This window comes from Podarcis erhardii, assembly GCF_964252035.2.
Source record: "Podarcis erhardii genome assembly, chromosome: 7".
Lineage (NCBI taxonomy): Eukaryota > Metazoa > Chordata > Lepidosauria > Squamata > Lacertidae > Podarcis > Podarcis erhardii.
This window is the reverse complement of record NC_138511.1, coordinates 56,660,990-56,680,343: the sequence shown is the minus strand read 5'-3', so window position 1 is coordinate 56,680,343 and position 19,354 is coordinate 56,660,990. Positions and strand designations below refer to the sequence as shown.

The 19,354-nt window shown below is 44.2% G+C and overlaps 1 protein-coding gene and 1 long non-coding RNA gene across 3 annotated transcripts in view; one reads left to right on the top strand and one right to left on the bottom strand.

Moving 5' to 3' along the window:
- Nucleotides 1-16,805, top strand: part of GLG1 (golgi glycoprotein 1) — a 68,960-nt gene extending 52,155 nt beyond the window's left edge. The window contains exons 14-27 of one of the 2 annotated variants that reach the window (XM_081872364.1): nucleotides 200-262; nucleotides 1,142-1,255; nucleotides 1,712-1,800; nucleotides 1,943-2,060; nucleotides 3,256-3,348; nucleotides 4,062-4,199; nucleotides 5,279-5,402; nucleotides 7,499-7,641; nucleotides 8,851-8,952; nucleotides 9,814-9,921; nucleotides 10,441-10,561; nucleotides 11,135-11,241; nucleotides 12,559-12,722; nucleotides 16,253-16,805. In XM_081872364.1, coding sequence (XP_081728490.1) covers nucleotides 200-262; nucleotides 1,142-1,255; nucleotides 1,712-1,800; nucleotides 1,943-2,060; nucleotides 3,256-3,348; nucleotides 4,062-4,199; nucleotides 5,279-5,402; nucleotides 7,499-7,641; nucleotides 8,851-8,952; nucleotides 9,814-9,921; nucleotides 10,441-10,561; nucleotides 11,135-11,241; nucleotides 12,559-12,722; nucleotides 16,253-16,259 — 1,491 coding nt within the window. In that variant the 3' untranslated portion in view covers nucleotides 16,260-16,805. Of the gene's footprint in view, nucleotides 1-199; nucleotides 263-1,141; nucleotides 1,256-1,711; nucleotides 1,801-1,942; nucleotides 2,061-3,255; nucleotides 3,349-4,061; nucleotides 4,200-5,278; nucleotides 5,403-7,498; nucleotides 7,642-8,850; nucleotides 8,953-9,813; nucleotides 9,922-10,440; nucleotides 10,562-11,134; nucleotides 11,242-12,558 lie in introns of both variants that reach the window. The other variant, XM_081872365.1, reaches the window with a different exon arrangement.
- On the bottom strand, nucleotides 16,458-19,332 carry LOC309347653. Its single transcript, XR_014159003.1, has 2 exons — nucleotides 18,811-19,332; nucleotides 16,458-17,038 (listed from the first exon to the last, which is right to left on the bottom strand). It is a non-coding gene; the product is annotated as an uncharacterized lncRNA (long non-coding RNA).
- Nucleotides 19,333-19,354: the final 22 nt, after the last annotated feature.

The following is a 19,354-nucleotide window of genomic DNA, read 5'->3' as shown; positions in this document are numbered from 1 at the left end:
CCTGTTCCTGCTCTCAGTGACTTCTTACAGTAGCTGTTCTTGTCAACAGAAGTCTTCCTAGCTTGTCTCTAGGGATGCTCACATCCCAGGAGACTTTCACACTCTGATGTACAAACATAACATGAGCAACAGTGTGAACTGTCAGAAAAACTGGGTGTGGCCTTGGGTGGACTTATTGCTTTCTCTCTCCCTCTTGTAGGATATTCAGATAGAAGCCTTGATGATGCGAGCATGTGAGCCAATTATCCAGACCTTCTGCCATGTAAGTAACTCTTACTCATACTTGTTCTAATTTGGATAAGGATTGAGTGTGGAGTTCCTCCATTAGTATCAGCTGAGGGGAGGAAGACCATAGCCATGTGCATGCCTTGTAGTCCCCCCTTCATGTTAAGCATACCTTACTGGAATGTCCATAATTCTCAAGGGCACAATCAGCCTTCTTGCATCCCCAGTTCCCTGCTCAGAACTTAGCCTTAATTACAGTGCTGGCTTGGATACCCAAAAGTCATAGCAAGCAGGTGCAAGACTGCATGTGTGCTGTGATTCCATTGGTGCACAGAATGGGACAGTGGTAATTCAGTTTTCTGGCCTTTTTCTTCTTCCATTTTCTAAAAGCAAATATCTGGTTTCGCTTGAAACTCTTTAGCTGGTGCCTGCTGAAATATCTGAATATAAAGGGTGGGTGAAACAATTTCCAGTAGTCATGCACAGGACTTTTCATTGTTAGTTTATTGATGCTCATCATGCACAAAACCAGAATAAATTATACAGAGTAGGAGCGAGTATGTAGAATTCAGCTATTGTTGCATAGTCTTTGTATATCTCTGGCATACCAGACGTAGTTAAATTGCAAAATGTGTTTATGGCATTTAATAGATTGTGTTGCATTTTTGGGTCCAGTGGGGGCATGTGCAGCTGTAAAGCAACTTGAGAGCTCTGGGGCTAACAGGCCTTGACTAGTCATTTTAACAATCAGGTTTCAAATGTAAACCAGAGAGGTGCAATTACCTTCTCCAGCTTTAAATCATGGGTCCCGTTGCTTCCTCAACTGAGGTACAGAGACTTCCAGGAAGGGAGTTAGTTCCCGACAGGTTGTCATTAGTCTGTCTGTCTGTCCCATCCCCCCCAATATCCCATTCAGGAAGTGGCAGACAACCAGATTGACTCGGGAGACCTCATGGAGTGCCTCATTCAGAACAAACACCAGAAGGAGATGAATGAAAAGTGTGCAATTGGAGTCACACACTTCCAGCTGGTGAGTGTGGCTGGTTCTCCAGCATCCCCTAGTTTGACTGAGTCTGGGAGCCAGACAGCCATTATCCCTTTTCGCTCTGGAAGGCATTTCCTATCTGCTGGAATTTAAACTGTTATGGCATAGTCCCCTTTTCAGTGCTGCCTTGGCTTATTTGCCACAAATAAGCTTCCGGATGTTGACTACTTTGTGCCTTTAGCCATGTTCCTTCCAAATCTGCCATTCTCATTTTGTAGTTGGAGGCAGGCAGTGCATGTGGTTGGACCCATAGTGATTTGGATGGGCATTGCATTCAACCTTAGCCTCACTAGAAGGGATAACTTGAACTGAAGCTCAAAGGTGGCAAGGCAAGAAGCAGGGCAGAGAGATGCCATTGACTGGGGCTGCAGTAGCAGATATTCTTCGAAAGACTTCCTGTGCCTGACCTTGAGAGGAGCCTGTTTGCTTTTCTTTCTTTAGGTTCAGATGAAAGATTTCAGATTCTCCTACAAATTTAAAATGGCCTGCAAAGAGGATGTCCTGAAGCTGTGCCCCAACATCAAGAAAAAGTATGTGTGTGTGTGTGTCAGAAATTTGGCCTCATGGCTTTTGAATGCTAGAGAAACATTTGTCTCTTAATCAGAAAGTGGGTGATACCCAAGAGTTTTACACTAAGATAGCCTGGTGTTATAACACTTCTGTCCTCTTCAGGGTGGATGTGGTGATCTGCCTGAGCACCATTGTACGCAACGACACGCTGAGAGATGCAAAGGAGCACCAGGTCTCCATGAAGTGCCGCAAGCAGCTACGTGTTGAGGAGCTGGAAATGGTAAACGTTGCCCTCTTGTTACTCTGAGGCTTTGCAAAGGCTTCTGTGGAGGGTTGCATCAGCTTGCGCTACCCTGAAAATATTTGGCTGCCCCTCAGTGCTAGTTTCCTTCTCTCTAATTACCATTTCTTATATTCTAAATTGAGCTTATAGCAGGCTTCTTTGCAAACGTTGGCTTTTCTTGGCACCTTGCCACAAGAAGGCAGTTTTTGCTGAGCCAAAGCCAGCCCCAGCTGTTGGGGTTTAAGAGTCTTGTTCAACCAGCTCCCTTGGACCAATAGAACTGCAAGCACCCTCTCTCTCTCTCTCTCTCTCTCTCTCTCTCTCTCTCTCTCTCTCTCCCCCTCTCTCCCTCTCTCCCTCTCTCCCTGTGTGTGTGTGTGTGTGTGTGTGTGTGTGTGTGTGTTTTAAGGGATTTTTTCCAGAGCTCTCCTGGGCAGCCAAACTGAAGACTGCATTGCACAAGTGTGTTATATTTTGATTCATAGCTTTGGCCTCAAATAGCTGAAAGACTGCCTCTTCCCAGTCGACCTTCTAGGGCAGCTTTTCTCAACCCTGGATCTTCAGATGTTCTTGAACTACAATTCTCATCATCCCTGACCACTGGCCATGCTGGCTAGGAGTGATGGGAGTTGTAGTCCAACAAAATCTAGGGACCCAAGGTTGAGAAAAGCTGTTCAAGGGTGTTCAGACCTGTAGAGGGTAGTTCCGTCACCCTCAGAAGTTGAGGAAATGGCAGCCTGGGAGAGGGTTTTCTCTGTGACAGCCCCTACATTGCGGAAGTCCCTCCCTACAGAAGTATCTCTAGCATCTTCATCGCATAGCTGAAGACATATCTCTTTCATCCTGGCCTTTGTTTTGTGGGGCCTCTTTTGCTGAATTTAAAGCATTCTGTTCCACTTGGAAAGGTTTTGCTTGCTTTATAATTATAACAGCTTTATAAATTTATATTATTGTTGTAATCCACTGTGCAGCATGAGGGTGAAGAAGAATGAGTAAAGAGATCCTATTAAATAAATATATAACCTCAAGAGTGCTGATGGTTGCCTGCAGAAAGCTTCCTAGTTAGAAGATAAACACTTGGTTCTCTCGTGGGCTTTTTACTTTTTTTAATTGGTTTTGTTTGCTTTGGATGTTCAAGCTTTCCACCTTCCCTTTGAGTCTGAATCCTTTTTCAATGTGATTCATCTTGCAGACTGAGGATATCCGCCTGGAACCAGACCTTCATGAGGCCTGCAAATCGGACATCAGGGACTACTGCCAGAACGTCCCCTATGGCAATGCTCAGGTGATCTGCCTTTTCAGTGCGCGCTCTCTCTCTCTCTCTCTCTTTCGATGTTTCTGCCTAGCAAGAAAGGCTTTGACCGGAATACATTCTGCATCAAAGCCCATTTCAGTCTGCTTTGATTTACAAACCTTTTGCTTGTACTCTGACTCACAGCCAAGTCCACTGGATGGGCTGATCAACTTCCTAACCACCACTGGCAAGTATTTCTCCAGCACGACAGAGCACTTCTCCATGGGCTCAATTTTCCTCTAGCTCTTCCTTAGTCAGTGGCTACAAAATATCCCACCCTTCCAAAGGAGGCCAGTTTACATTGAAACTACCAGGTTGACTGTTGAAGAAAGAGCTTTTACTCGCTGAGTTGAACTTTCAGCCACTAAACCTTTCCCCCCCCAGGCTAAGTGAACACAGTGACTTCCATCTTATGAGTTGGCTTTTAATATAATTTATTTTGGTACTTCTAAACCCTCCTCAATTTAGCATCCTCCTTAGAATACTTCACCCAAAATGTGCTGTGGGCGAGAGCTCCTCAGTGCCACTATTGCTCCTGTTTTAGATGAGGTGCTGCTTAAAATAATGCAGGGGTTTGGCTATTTTGTTCCATAGCCTTTGCTTTGTTATTTTAAAGCCATTGAGTCATTTACTTACTCCCAGATTAGCAATGCTGCCATCTAGCGTCCAGTTACCCTTGAGATGTTCTATTTATTTAACTGCAGATTATTGAGTGTCTTAAGGAAAACAAGAAGCAACTCAGCACTCGCTGCCATCAGAAAGTCTTCAAACTCCAGGAGACGGAGATGATGGATCCAGAACTGGATTATACTCTCATGCGTGTTTGCAAGCAAATGATCAAGGTAAGGGTGGCTGGTTGATGAGGAGAGGTTTAGAATCAGGCCACATCATGTTGCTTTCAGTGTAACATTTTCTCTCCATGCAAGAGTACATGTAGCTGACATTGCCTTGAAATAGGAATCCACATGGATTTTTGTAGGAAGATTTTTGGACGTTTAAACTGGGTTTCTGCCTGCTGCTGCTCATGAAGACTTCTCAGTTTTGTTGATTTCCATATTTATTTGTCTGCAAAGGCAAAATCTTTCATTGGGAATTGGCCCATCTTGTACACAAACCCAGAGGCCATTTCTGCATAGCATGGGATGATTTGTTAATATTCACAATATTCTATGGTGCAAACCAAATCTGACCATTTTTAGTGTACAAGCTTGACTCTTCATTCTGGAAAGAGTCAAACAGTTCTAATCTTAAAACATCTCCTGACCTCAAGTATGTATTTTTAAATATCTAGCTATGAATAAGCAGTTGATACTCAACCATATTCTAATCTTCTACCAGATACTCAAACATATCTGGTGAAAGATCAGAGAAGTAAAACTGAAATGGCAAAGTGTCAAACCCTGCTTGAGGGGCAAACTTTTTCTCTCTCCTCTGCTGTAACTTCTGTAGAACTTCAGGCTTTCTCAGAACTTTAGGCAGGTGCATGCCCTAAAGGCCTGATACTAAAGGAGATACAGCAAAAAGGCTCTTGGAAGTGCAGCGGCTCTTTGATTTCTCTTCAAACTACTCAGACCAGCAAGAGGATCATATAGAATTATAGCTGAGCGAAGCCCCACTTTTCCCATCTTCCTGTCCTGTTCTTGGTTCAGTGTGTTTCTAAACTTTCTCTGCAAAAGTACATTGATTCAGAGGTGCCGTTCCCACCACCTCTCCTGACATTAATGGGCACGGGTATTAACACAACACCTTTTAAGAATTCATTCCATGCCAAGCAACCTCTGGGTTGGCCTGGAAGTGCAGTGAGGCCTGACTTGTGCCTCTTCAGCACTTTGCATTCAGGCAACAAGAGTCCTGGCTTAAGATGGGAAGTGCTGTTGCCCTCCCCTTGCTGACTTGTTGGTGCTTTCTCTCCCTCTGTCAGAGATTCTGTCCAGAAGCAGATGCAAAGAACATGCTGCAGTGTTTGAAACAGAACAAGAACAGCGAAATGATGGATCCCAAATGCAAGCAAATGATTACCAAGCGCCAGATTACACAGAACACAGGTAATGGTGGGGTTTTTCTTGGAATTGGGCCTGGGGTCTGCACTTAAGGGCTGTAATCTTCATTACCTGAAATGTCTGATATATCCCATCTGGACTACTGTAATGTGCTCTATGTGGAGCTGCCTTTAAAATGTGCTCAGAAATTTCAGTTGGCCCAAAGAGCTGCAGCCAGACTGTTGACCAGGGCTAGATATAGGGAGCAAATGATTTCCTTTTAAAACATTTCCAATGGCTACTGGTCTGTTTCCAGGAACAATTCAAAGTGCTGGTTATGACCTTATAAAGCCCTATACAGCTTAGATCCAGGCTATCTGAAAGACCATATTCCCTCATACAAACCTACCTGGGCCCTGAGATCTTCGGGGGAGGCCCTTCACTGAGTCACACCACCCTCACGGCATGTTTGCCGGGCACGCAAGTTAGGACCTTCTTGGTAACTGCTCCCAGACATTGGAATTCTCTTCCCAGAGACGTTAGACTGGCTCCTTCCTGGTTGCCCTTCTGCTGGCAGGAGAATACTTTTGTATTCCAACAGGCTTTTAGGAACTGACCTTTTTTAAGGAAAGGGCTGGTGCTATGATATTTTATAGTTGTTATTTATACAGGTAACTCACATCTTATGCTTATTTTACTTACACGATTGTAGCTTTGTGGGCCGGTGGTAAATAAATAAATGGAGAGCCAAGGAAACCCACTCTCCATTTATTTATTTCCTCCCCACACATGTGCATAGCTGTGATCACATGCTTATCCTGCTTTGGGAAGGCTGTGGGAGGGCTCTGGCAGCGTCCCAAGTTCAGCCTGCCAGACTAGACTGTCTTGTTTGCTTTGTTTGTGTGGCATAAATGTTTTGTCTATTCAGGTCTGCTGTAGGTATAATCGCCTCCAAGGCAAACTTTTCTTGAGTGTTAAAATAATTTGTCCTCTCCTTGCACAACCCCGTGCCTTCACCATTCAGCATTGCCTATTTGAAAACTGCTAGGATTTTTTTTTATTTGTCTTATAAAAACATCTGATTTTAAGTTATTTCCTATACTTGAAACATAAGAGGAGATTCCCTAGCCCAATACTAAAGTTCATACTGTGCATACAAAAAGTGTCAGGTTCAGTTCATCTCCAGTTAAAAGGATCTCTGAAAGAGCTTGATATAAACCTGAATTTTTTAAAATTGCTACCTAATGCAGAGATTTAGCTATGCTATAACTATGTATGTTTTCAGGTGTGATTGTATGTTTCTCAGCTTTTGCTGAATAAAGGAAAAAGTTTTAAGAACACCCCTTTCCCCCCTCCCCTGGGTTATTTTCCCATGGCATCGGGTTAACCATATCAGTCACCCACCCTTTGATAATTTCTACAGACATTATGAGAACAGCCTGGAAGCAGCACCTGTACTGCTCTATTTATATGCAGTACTGGGCAGAACAAAAAAAAAAATTGGAAACCAGCGTGGTTTGGATAGTTGTCTTGAAATTTTGATATCCCTAACCCTTTGTGCATCATCAGTTGATAGCCACCACGGAAGGCTTTCATATCACCTCATCCATGACACTTGGCAATGATTTAGCATTGGCATGCCCTCCCTATCACAAGCAGGACCTACAAATCACACCTAAATGTTACGTATGAATCAGAGATAGTAGTTTGTTGTGACCCTAACAAACCACAGTGTAAAGCTAAAGCTTGTTCTTGGCTTCCTTGTTCTTTTGCATCCTTTGAGCAGAACAAACAACATTGCTGATGTGGATATGATGCTAAGCCAGGATTTGTTGCTTGCACTAGGGGAGGAGGGAAGCAAGAGGAATCTCCATATTAATGGTCAACCATGACCATGAGAGCTGGGAACCAAGTAAGCTGAATTCCACAGCTTGTTCCTTTTTTCTATGCTCCCACAGGATTGTGGGCATCTGCCGAGCCTTGTGTGTATGTAGCTGGTTTCCCGAGAGCCAAGGCCTTGCAACTTGGCTACATTATGGGCAACTCAGACAGAAAGAACTCCAGTGCTAGGCTGCTTAGTAAAAGTGGCTCAGTTCTGCAGCTGGCGCCTCATTCCAGCAGCCAGTCTTCATCACAAATTTTGCTCCTTTCTTCCTTCATAGATTACCGCCTGAATCCAGTGCTCAGGAAGGCCTGCAAAGCTGACATCCCCAAATTCTGCCAGAGTATTCTGACCAAGGCCAAGGATGATTCTGAGCTTGAAGGACAGGTCATATCCTGCTTGAAGCTGAAATATGCAGACCAGGTGACTAAGGGGCATGTGTTTCACAAGGACCTAGGGCCAGAAGGTCCCCAAAGGGACTAGTTCTGCTATGTGGCGTGTGCCAGTCAACAAGCATGTTTAAAATACAGGCAGGTCTCAGAAGCTTAGGCCCAGTTATACAGGTTCTCTGGGAATTCGTTCCAGTGATCTGATTTAGTCAACCTAAACTTAAAAGTTACGTTTATTTAACTTAAAATTTAAAAAGTGTGCTGTGTAAATTTTACATGCTGAATAACTATCTAAAATTTTTTTCCAGCAACCAAGCATTTGAAATGAATGTTGATTAGGAGAGAAAAATGAATAAAACCCACTTAATAAAACATTTTAAGATGGGACAATTGAAAACATACAGTTCCATACATGGTCTAATGTTTGTAAACAATAGAGTGTTTAACATTAATTTTATCAAGTCCTAAAAGTTAACCACTTATATGTGGAAAAAGCTGTATCTATATTGAAATCGCACAATTCATTATGTTATTAGCTAATTTTATGGAACAGTGAATTTTTGGTAATCCATCTGGTGTCACTGATCAGCCTAAGTGGTGCGATCATTATGTTAAAAGGAGTCATGTGTAAAGCAGCCCCTGAGAGTTGAGAAGGCTTCTTCTTGGACCTGCAGACAGAAAGCAAAGGTGATCATTGAGCTGCTGGTAGCCTTCCTCTGCTTATCTTATCTCTTTATCAGCTAAATGGCCCTGCTCTTTTCCCTCATGAATATATCGAGGGATATTGGGAGACAGAATATGAGCATAGGTAAACAATGAAGGAGGACTCATCTCTGCCTTATCTCCCTGGAAGCATTCAGAATTCCCAGCTGTCAGAGGCTCACTTGCATGGGGCTTCTTCTGGTGTGGTGAATGTAACACATAATTACCCTCTTTGATCAGATTGCTTTGGCTTGCTCTATTCTTGCATCTTGAATTGAATTGCAGATTTTGTCTAAGTGCTGCCTCATTCTAATGTTTTCCCATATGAAGAATTCTCCCTATAGAAAAAAGCTATATACGAAGCTGCCTTTTGCTGTCAAAGATTGACTTTAAGAGATTTTTAGTGCTAAAAAATGCACCAAAAATACATGATTGCTCAAGTTAGTTAAGATTAGTGGTTAAAGGTTAGTAGTTAAGATTTGTGCTGAATGTGCATTAATGATTCTGTGGCATGACTGTTCTTGTTCTCACCCTTAAACAGCGTCTCTCTCCCGACTGTGAAGATCAGATTCGAGTGATTATCGAGGAATCCGCTCTTGATTACCGGTTAGATCCTCAGTTGCAGATGCATTGCTCAGAAGAGGTAGGAGCTTTCAAATTCAATCCTCCTTCACACTATATATGTTGGCAAGTTCTCATGAGCTCCTGGTAGTACAGTTTGAACTATGGCAATCTTGATTGAATCCCCCAGTAGTTTAAAATCACCTTGTGGTTGTCACCTTTTGTGGCATTTGCAATTTGCAGAGAATGGATTTGCTCCAAGAGCTGCTTGTAGAGCAAAGCGTTACGGGAATCCAGCTTGGCATTTTACACAAAAATTGTTCATATTTCATATGGAATCATCCTGTCCAGAGTTAAAGTGATATGTAAAGTTCCTCCACTTGGTCTTTTTCATGCTATGAGGAATAGTTTGTGGGAGACTCCTTGTTTCATCGTAACTGATATTTAAGGACCTCTTTGAGAACAAGCCTCCCATGAATTTGGAAAGGAACAGGAAGCTTAAAAGCAGGAGTAGATGGCCCCTAATAGTATTGCCTTGCCGAGCAAAAACTATATGATAGAAGCATAGAATCCTGCTCTTGCAGGGTGGAGAGTATGTGCTGCTTGTCACCTCTGCTCATTTTCAGAAATTGTTCCAGGCTCTGCCAGCTGGAATTTAGCTTAAGTCAGGGAATAGCTTCCAGCCTTGGCCTTAGGCAACATCCACAATAGAGGACCTCTGGATAATGTTGCTAATCCTCTGGGCTATGTTACACTGTAAGCCTTTCCTCAGTAATAAAGGGATAACATGTACTGAACCAGAAAGTAAGGTTGCATTTGTTTCCCTTGCTAGATTCCATGTTTTGGACTTTTTTTTCACATAAATTTGTTCTATCTCCCTCCAAAAGGAGGCTAATTTGTTGGCCTGTGGTACTATAACCTAATGTATTTTATGTTTTGAAAGATTTCTAGCTTGTGCGCCGAGGAAGCAGCAGCCCAGGAGCAGACAGGACAAGTGGAAGAATGCCTGAAAGTGAATCTGCTAAAGATCAAAGCAGACATGTGCAAGAAGGTAAAGAACTAGGTGTGCTACTGTGCTAATGGCAAGGGGGAGAATGCTAGATTGTGTACAGCTCAATCTGATGGCATTCTCCTCACTTTGGAACTTCTTCGGCACTACAGCTTTGTTCTCTAGCTTGGATGTTCAAGGATTCCTAGGGCTGGTTGTGATTTGCTTTCCCCTCTGTCACTGCTCCTCAGTCCGCTTCAGTCAGCCAAAGGAAGGCATCTATTCCTTCCCCTTTGCATTTTTCTGTTGCCACACTTCAGCACATCCCTTTCAAATTCTGACCTGGCAACAGTCATCAATGCCTTCATAACTTTGAGTAGACTACTATAGATGTGCTCCATTTGAAAGCAACTGGAGTCTTCCACACTGCAAAAAAATCTTACTTTGTTTGAGAACTGCTCAGGGCTATAAAGCAGGGTTTAAGTATTCTAAGTATAATGAAGCAGCAGGAGGATGAGCAAGTTAAGATGAAATATGCAAATCATTATATTGAGGGTGCATCGCAATTTTCTGCCCTTCTAGGAGGTGCTCAACATGTTGAAGGAGAGTAAAGCTGATATCTTTGTGGACCCCGTCCTTCATACGGCCTGTGCCCTTGACATCAAGCACCACTGTGCTGCCATCCCACCAGGAAGAGGGCGACGTAAGTCTTATAGCTTGCTAAGAAGCCCAGGAAGCATCTCTGCCACCAGTGGTGCTACTTCCACAGAGTCAATTGTTTTTAGTCTTATGTTCCTGCCCTTGGTATTGAACAAGTCTAGGCACAATTGCACTCTAAACAACGTGCTTAGGATAGATTTGTACACTTCCTAGAGGTGTGAAGGACTAGTGGATAGAATCCCCCCACCAGTGGTAAAAACCAATATACTTGGGGGGAAACAGAGGAACTTTCATACAACTTTCATCATCATTGTTTAGATTAATGAGTAAAATCTTTTCTAAGCAATACGTATTTTCTAAAAATATATATAAAATATGTTAAACACTGGGGTCACCAATGTGGTGCCCACATGCACCCCTGATGATTTTGCCTGGTGCCCATGAAATCTCTGAGCCCCCATTGCTCCCCCTCCCAATGAAGTGGTGTGATGGTTGTTACCTGTTTTGTCACCTTGAGAAACACATAATAGCAAGAGGGTGGGAAGATCAAGATCATGATGATCTGAGAAAAACTGTGCCTTCAATCATTTGTAACACTCTTTCCTCTGTTCTGCAGAGATGTCTTGTCTGATGGAGGCCCTGGAGGACAAGCGTGTGAGGTTGCAGCCTGAGTGTAAGAAGCGCCTTAATGACCGGATTGAAATGTGGAGCTACGCTGCCAAGGTGAGCAAAGCTGCTCGCTTTATTCCTCCAGGAAGACCTCTTCTGGGTACCTAGGGATTGTTGGGGTTATGAGGGAAGTGGAACAGATGGAAGGTTCCAGCATGATGCATGTGCTGATGCTGAAGGCCGTGAACACATGATGGAATGCCGCTACTGTAATGACAATCCTTGACACAATATGCTAGATTGGTCTTGGAAGCGAGTCTTGAGTTACCGACATGGACAGCCTTAATATGCATGTCGAGCATGGCTCCTCATCACTTCTGTGCAATTCTAAATTCCATCTGTAGAAAGCTATCCTTGCCAGGGCAAGTGCAGCACAAAATGTAACAGTTGCTGTTACAGAGCAGGGCCCCATCACTTGATATCTGAGCTCCTGGACCCTGAAATGGGGAGAGAGAGAGAGAGAAATTTGGAAGGCAATACCATACTGCTGTTGGACAAGCATGTAGCACCCTAGTGGGGAATCCCCACTCCTCCTCTCCAGACACCTTGCTGCACATACCCTGGCTTGTGTTTGCACACTCTGCTGAGGAGAGATTGGTTACAGAAAGAACATCCTGAATCCCAAGGGGAAAGCTTGCAGTTGAAAGGATATAAGGAGCGTAGGACTCCTCTTGCTACTTCACAGCTGTTGATCATTTTGTGTTCAATACCATGTAAGGGAGGGATAGGATCAGATACTTTAAAAAATCATTTATTAATGGAATTTATAAAGCTAACCCATTACACAATATCTTTGATTGATGCCCAAAACAAGTACAATTAAAGTACAATATAAAGTGATAAACTAAAACTTAAACTAAAAACACAAAACACAGTTTTTACAGCCAAGAAGACTAGTCCATAAAACAAGTTATTTCAAAGGCCCCTAGGTGAATAGAAAGGTCTTCACCTGGTTCTGAAAAGATCACAAAGCTGGTGCCAGGTGATTTTCTTTAGGTGTGTTTCTTCACTCAGGTGCCACTACTGAAAATGCCACCTCCCTGCCCTACTTTGTTTGTTTATTTTTATTTGAAAGAATTTACAAGCTGTTTAATATATATTTTAAATTTCTTAAGCCTGTGAAGAAAAAAAGAAGGTTCAGGTAAGCACCTATGAGAGAAGGAGCTGGCAGAACACCAGCATAACATGGACAAACGGCCTAGCCCAGTTTATGGTCCTGCAACCCTATTCTGGTCTATACAGGGTTGTAACAAATCGGGTGGTTTTAGAAAAGATTTGTTTGAAGCACTGACCCCTAAATTTCATCTGTACATTGTAGATATCTGTTACGATTGGTTTGGGAGCTGACTCTTCTTCCTCCTTGCCTGCCAGGTTGCCCCAGCGGAAGGCTTTTCTGATCTTGCCATGCAAGTGATGACCTCTCCATCCAAGAACTACATCCTCTCAGTGATCAGTGTGGGCATCTGCATCCTGTTCCTGATTGGCCTGATGTGTGGGCGTATCACGAAGCGAGTGACACGAGAGCTGAAGGACAGGTAGAGCCTGCCTTGGTAGTCAAAGGGAAGAAGGAAGGAAAGAAGGCCTGCCTGCCTGCCCGTTGCCCAGTTTGTACAGCCCTCCTCTGTATAGTCTCCCCTCCCACCTCTCCGGAGAGTACAAACAGATTAGAACAGCAGCCCGTGCCAGCTGAGTGTCCCATCTCGTCCATGGCTTCTCCACCCTCGGAACGAGTTGGCACGTGCAGCCTTGGCGGTCCAGCCAGCAGCTTCGTTACCCTGTCGTTAGCGACTGTTGTTTGCCTGCCTGTAGACAAGTTTTTTCTCTTTCTCTTTCTCTCTTTCTCATACTGTCGGAACTGCCTTCACTCCCCAGACAGACTGACAACCTGCAGCTCAAGAGGTTTTTAAAGCAAATTTTTAAAGATCTGTTCCAGACATAGTGTTGGACAGTAGGTCTTGGTGTGGAAGTGTTTGTGCTCCTTGGCTTAGGCAGGAGGACCGAGGGGAAGGGACATCACCCACCATTCACAGCTGGCCTTGCTTTGGACATCTGGCTCACCCTGGAACAAGCATCTCCAGCACATAATCAGTCAGCAAGCGTTGCCTCCAGAGACCCGTCATCATCTCTACTGTTTTTGTGCTTTTGTTACTGTATTCTGTTGTACTTCTTTTTTTCTTTTTGTGGCTTGTTTCTCCGTTTTTGCCAACAGGCAATGCCTTCCATACTTCTCCACCCCCACTCCAATCTTTGGGGTTAATAAAATATTGACCAGATTAAAGAAACTTCAGTGGTCTTACAGGCACCCCCTGCAAAACCATACTGTATCTCAAGGGAAGCCGTAGGACAAGCTATGGTGGAGCTGTGGTCTTGGGTAGTAAGGCGGTGGGTTTTGGAAGAAAACGAGGATTTGGGTCCTCCCCAAAGGGGCTGGACCCATAGGGTTCTTATTTACAAGTTACTGAAGTTTCCTCCCTGAACTGTCAGGGAGGGCGTAAGACTTCTTTTGCTGTCAAGAATCCATCTAAAGAGATCATCAGCCATTTGGGAAGTAGGGAAGCTGGCAGGGCTCCCTACACTAAGCAAGGACAGGGGAGGGGAGGGGAGGGGGGATAGCTTTCTGAGAGTTGGATGGGAGAGGTATCTTTGCTGAAGTGATGCTTTTAGTAACAGTACCACAGTACCTGTTTGCAATGCGCAGGAGTGTGCTCCTTGTCTGTTGATTGGAGAGCACAGGGAGGAACTCGAAGAAGAGGAAATACGCATGTGTAGGCTCCTTGTGTATAGTAGGATATCTATCAGCCTGTTAGACATGGTTGCCTGTATGCTTTAGAGGGCTAAATCATGAGTCTGCCCGACACAAGGCTTGAGTGCAACATCATCTTCCCCTCCCTGCCCCTTTTCCTGCTTTGCTGCAACTGCTCAGTCAGACGTCAACTTCTCAGCATTCTGCATTAACGTCACAAAAGCCAGGGGCTTTTGGCAATGGGACCAGCTGATCTTAATAATGATGTGGACACTCAGCCATACCACTACTGTGAATATTTTCTGCTGCTCTTGAAGTGTTGGTAAAAGGTACAAAAGTTTTTAGCTTTAGGAAACCTTTATTTTTCATCCTACTGGAAAGCAAGTCGTGCAGAGTGTGGCTTTGTATTCCTGAGGATGGCAAACTGGAAAAGCTTGTGCAAGAATCTCACCCCACCCCACCCCTGAGGCCCACTGACTGTTTCAGGCCTCCAAAATTAAGGAGAGATGATTAGGGAAATCAGGGATCAGTGGGCGAGCCTGTGTGTACTGAAGGGTTTTTTTGGACTGTGGCCACTAGATTGGATTTCCTTCCCCTGCTTCTGATATTACTGAATCTATGAATGGTAACATTGGAAAGGGGTGTGTGCCATAGTTCCCCAACTAGTGCGTGCTCAGTGCATTCCAAAGCCTCTATTCCCTCCCCCCTCCCTTTCACCCACACCTGGATGCCCTTCAGTATTGTGTTGTTCTGTGTTTTAACTCTGAGGCAAGGCATAGACTTCTTTATCCTAAGGAATCCACCTTGACTCTGAAATGGGGTGGCAATGGTGGAGGAGGATGCTCCCAGGGCAACTCAAGTCACTTGCAAGAGAGGCAGCCAGCAGATTAATTGCAGGGCGCTTAGAGCTGCTATTTATACTGTAGGAGGCAAGGAATAACCTTGGTCATATCATCTTCTGAATCCTACACAACGTTGGGAAGAAACTGGTACTTGCATATGGTGACCCTGCAGCAAATGCTGTGAAAGGAGAGGATGCCCCCACCATCCTGGCTAGCACATGCATTCAAATAAGATGCACAACGTATTATTCTTACATTGCTTCCCTTCAGCCAACTACAATTGCCTTCCCTTGATCCTAGTGGGAGTGCCCCATTGGTTAATGAGAGAAAAATGCTCTTCCCATAAACAGCAGCAGTGCTTTTTGCAGGCATATAGTGATTCTACCGAAGAGGAGGAGCTTGTGCGAGATGCGCGTAAGGGGACTAGTTGCCTGGGAAGAGACAGAATGCTGAAGCCATTCCAGCCAGCCAGCCACTCACTCCACTCTCTCAGTGACCTTGAATGAGCCATTGTTTTAAAGAGACGAGAAGCTGCCTCTTGAGTTCCAAGCACTGCAGGTCTCTGTCTCAGCATCACCTAAGCCTCCATGCAGTCTCCTCACACCCTGTCAGTTTCAGTCTGACAGCTAAGTATTCCTGCTTTGAGGCTTATTTGAGGGATGACTGTTTACAAAAATGATCCTTCATCTAAAGTGGCATTGTATTGCAAGTGTTGTGCTTGTCACTTCCTTCTCAGAATACGTGCAACTGCTTGAGGAAGATGGAAGGGGCTGTGCTGCAGTTTGAATGTTTGAAAAGTACTTAGGAATTGGGAGCTTGTTTTTCTGCTTCTTCCCTATAAGGTTCCCTGTTTGAACTTGTAGTACTTGCTGTCTTCACCACCATGGCCTCGACTGTCTTGTAACACGAGCTCCTCCAGCTTCTGGACCCTGTGCTGCTGCTGCTTCTCCTTCCTTGTGTCTCATCTAAAGCTGTGCTGATGCTGTTCTCTTGGCTCTCATCTCAAGGAAGGTCCCCTGTTTTGATGCATTGGAGATGGAAGTACGCGGGTTGGGCACTGCTCTATGCATAACAGGATTAGAGTACCTGCAGAAAAGCCCTGGTAGAGCCTAAGGAGCAGGGATTTCTAGGCTTTTAGTGGTGGCTCTTAGATGTAGCCTAGGGTATTCTTTTGTCCCAAAGTAAGCTAAGGAACTTGTTGAATTGGAAAACTGAAGGATCACACATCCTTTTCCGCTTCATAGTTTGTACAACTGGATTGATAAGTTACACTCTTCCTACATACACACTACAGGTGCATCCAGAGCATTAATACTAACAAACTGGAAGAGTGTTGGGTGGAGGGAACTGTCTTTAGGAAGTGGTGCCATCCAGCATGTAGTACCAGCACTGTCCTGGCTTTTGCTGACACCTGTTCTCATATTGCTAGTCCTTCTGGACAGCTGTGACCAGCATGATAATTGGTTCCATTTCTGTGTAGATTCTGAGCATCAGGTGCGCCGCTTCTCCATCTGACACTTGCAGACTCCTCCATCCAGAGGCTCCCTAGCTGGCGCAAAGAGAATTAAATGACTTATCTCAAGGTTCTTGGAAATGCATCAGAGGCAGGCTGCAATTTCCCTTCAGGTATGCTTTGGAACTCAATATAAGTGGTGTTTGATTGAAGAATAGGTGTGTTTTGTGTCTGAGAGAAGCAAAATGCAGGTGCACAGAACAACTCAGGGTGGCATAAAAGGGTTCGTATTCAGTGCCCCTCCTGCAGCTTGCAAAACCAGCCCTTTGGAGAGACAGTAAATTGGTAGATGATACAGCTAATGTTGGCTGACCCTTAGTCCTTTTAAAAAATGTAACATTAACAAAGGTTTTTTTTTGTAAATTGTTTTTCCTTTCTATGTACAAAATCTTGGCTGTTCTTTCTTTTTACATGTTCATGCTGTGTAATTTTGAATTGTTAACGGAGATTCTGAACATAATGTGCATTTTTTTCTGTACAGATGAAATGGGAGAATTTAATAAAAAAGAGTCTGCAGGTTTTTACTTGTTTTGCTTGTGTCTCCATCAACTGTGAATAAAAAGGGAATCTCCCTCCCCAAGTCATGCCAGACAAACTATCTCCTTTTCTTTTTAATCCAGAAAAACTTTTGACAAAAACTCATGTGGTACCTTTGTTGACAAGATGGTAAAATGTGGGCTGGATTATAATTGTTGAATGGATCCACAGCTGGTTGAGCGACCATATCCAACGGGTGTTCATTGATGGCTCTATCTACCAAGAAAGAGGTCTCAATTGTCAGGGCTGTGTTCGTGGGCTGTTAAACACCTTTATAAACTACTTTGATTCAGGGTTTTTTATCAAGATTTGCAGATGGCATGAGACTGAGACTAATTATAGCTCTCACTTTAAAAGATAGAATCAAAATTCAAAATGATCTTGAGAGGCTGGAACACTAGGTTACAAATAACTGAAATTCAACTGAGATAAACATCAAATCCTGAATTTAGGTACCAAAAAAGAGCCAGATTTAGGTTGGGGTGGGGACCTAGCTTGGCAGTTGGGCATGTGAGAATTTAGGTTTCTTAGTCAATCACAAGCTAAACATGGACCTACAGTGCAGTTTTGCTGATATATAAGCAAACACAATCTTCAGCTTAAATTAACACAAGCATGGTGTCCGCAACATGGGGAGTAAAAGTTCTGCTCTGATTGCTGGTCAAGCCACATCTGGAGTACTGTTTCAGTTCTGGGTGTCACATTTAAATTACATTTACCATCTTGCATTTTTAGCCTCCCTTTCCACCAAGGAGCTCAAGGCAGCAGACATGGTTGCTCCTTCCCCTATTTTATCTTCATAATAACTATATGAGGTAGGTGAGACTGGGATATAGTGGCTGACCCAGGGTGGGGATCTGGCCCTACCCACCACTGACATGTGGCCCTCAAAAGGTTGCCCAGAAGATGGTGTAGTTCAGGCTGAAAAAGGTTCCCCACTTCTGTAGGTGCAAACAAATCTTGCTTTGGAGCAAAGTTCATTATGCCTGTCAGCCACCACACTTCTTGGTCTGCCTTATGTCCGTTTTCATGAACCAGCCCTGACCCAGATGGGAATTCCCTGTTGCCCAAAGTGATGGTTTCTCTAAGAATGATGCCACAAGCCACTGTGTCTCACTGATGCAGTGTGGGGTAGGCATACTTGGCTTTGTGGAAATATTACACAATGAGGGGAAGATACATTTGGATTGGATCTGTATCAACAGTAGGCTCAAGTGTTGGGGAAGGGGGAGGGGACACTGGAACAGTGGTAACCCAATAAAAGCAGAGTGCTGCTAAACTGGGATGCCTGTCTGTGGCAAAGAGCTAGCCCAGGATGGAGAAGATGTATTTTTCTTCTGGGCCAACCTTTGTTTTTTGTGCAATTGGGAAAATATAGAGCTTAGCTGTTCAATGGTGAGTTCCTAAACTGGAGGAAGAGGATCTTGTTCTATGTGAAGTTGGGGCTTTATGAAAATACATTCCCTCCAACTTAATCATGCAAAGCTTCCCAATTTGGCTTTTTGGTTTTTAAACTAGTGCACCACTAAAAATTAATCTTCAACTTTCTTCATATGAAAACTGCTGAGCTTCTCTTGGTCTTGCACTTAGGACTCTGTATGTTTCACCTAAAAAGATACAACGGCGTACAGATGGATGCATTTTTTAAAATGGGGATGGAGCAGTGGTCAACCATTGCATGCTTCTTTGTCCCAGCAGTAGGAGGTGCAGCCTAAAACTTGCTTCAGCGCACAATAGACTGGAGTCTCCTTTGTTCTCCACCCCCCCCCCCGACATTTCATCTGAACACTGTCCCAAGATGCAGGCAACTTTAGGGGCGGGGAGGGGGGCTTTCTCCGCTCTGGAAGAACCAGGAGCCTCTTATCCAGCTGAGGATGGCGACCCTGCTGTGCTTTACAGATTGCCCGCAACTTTACGCCATTTTTGGAGCCTACGAGTTTACAAAAACGGATGGCAACATTACAGCGGACAACAATCACATTACTTACTTTTTTAAAAAATGTGAACAGTCAGTGACAACCGAAGTCGAGCTTTCGTTCATTTATTACATTAACATTACATTTCCTTTCCTGCAAGTTGCTAGGGGGCACGGTGCAGGCACTCCTCCCCATTTTCTTCTCCGTAATAGGCTGGGGTGAGAGACCCACCACGGAGCAGCTTCATAGGTCAGCGGAGTTCACCATGTGCAACGGTTCCACCACTTCGGCAGAAGCCTTACGAACGATCCCGCCAACAACAGCGACTCGATCGGTCCCTCATTGCTTCCCAAAACGTTTTTAACATTTATTTTGCACTTTCAGGTATGCAAAAATTAATGCAAGCTTAAAGTAAAGTATTATTTTTAATAAAGTAGCGGGAAGCTGCCTCGAGAATATGCGCCCTCCCCGTAGCACTGGCGGTTCCTTGGCGAGCAGCGCGCACAAAACTCCCACTATCCAAAAAACTGCGTCCAGGATGTGCAGAGCAGCATTAACGCCGCCGCAGCTGAGGAACTGCACACTGCGCCTGCGCGTCGCAGGAGCCTCCCTTTCC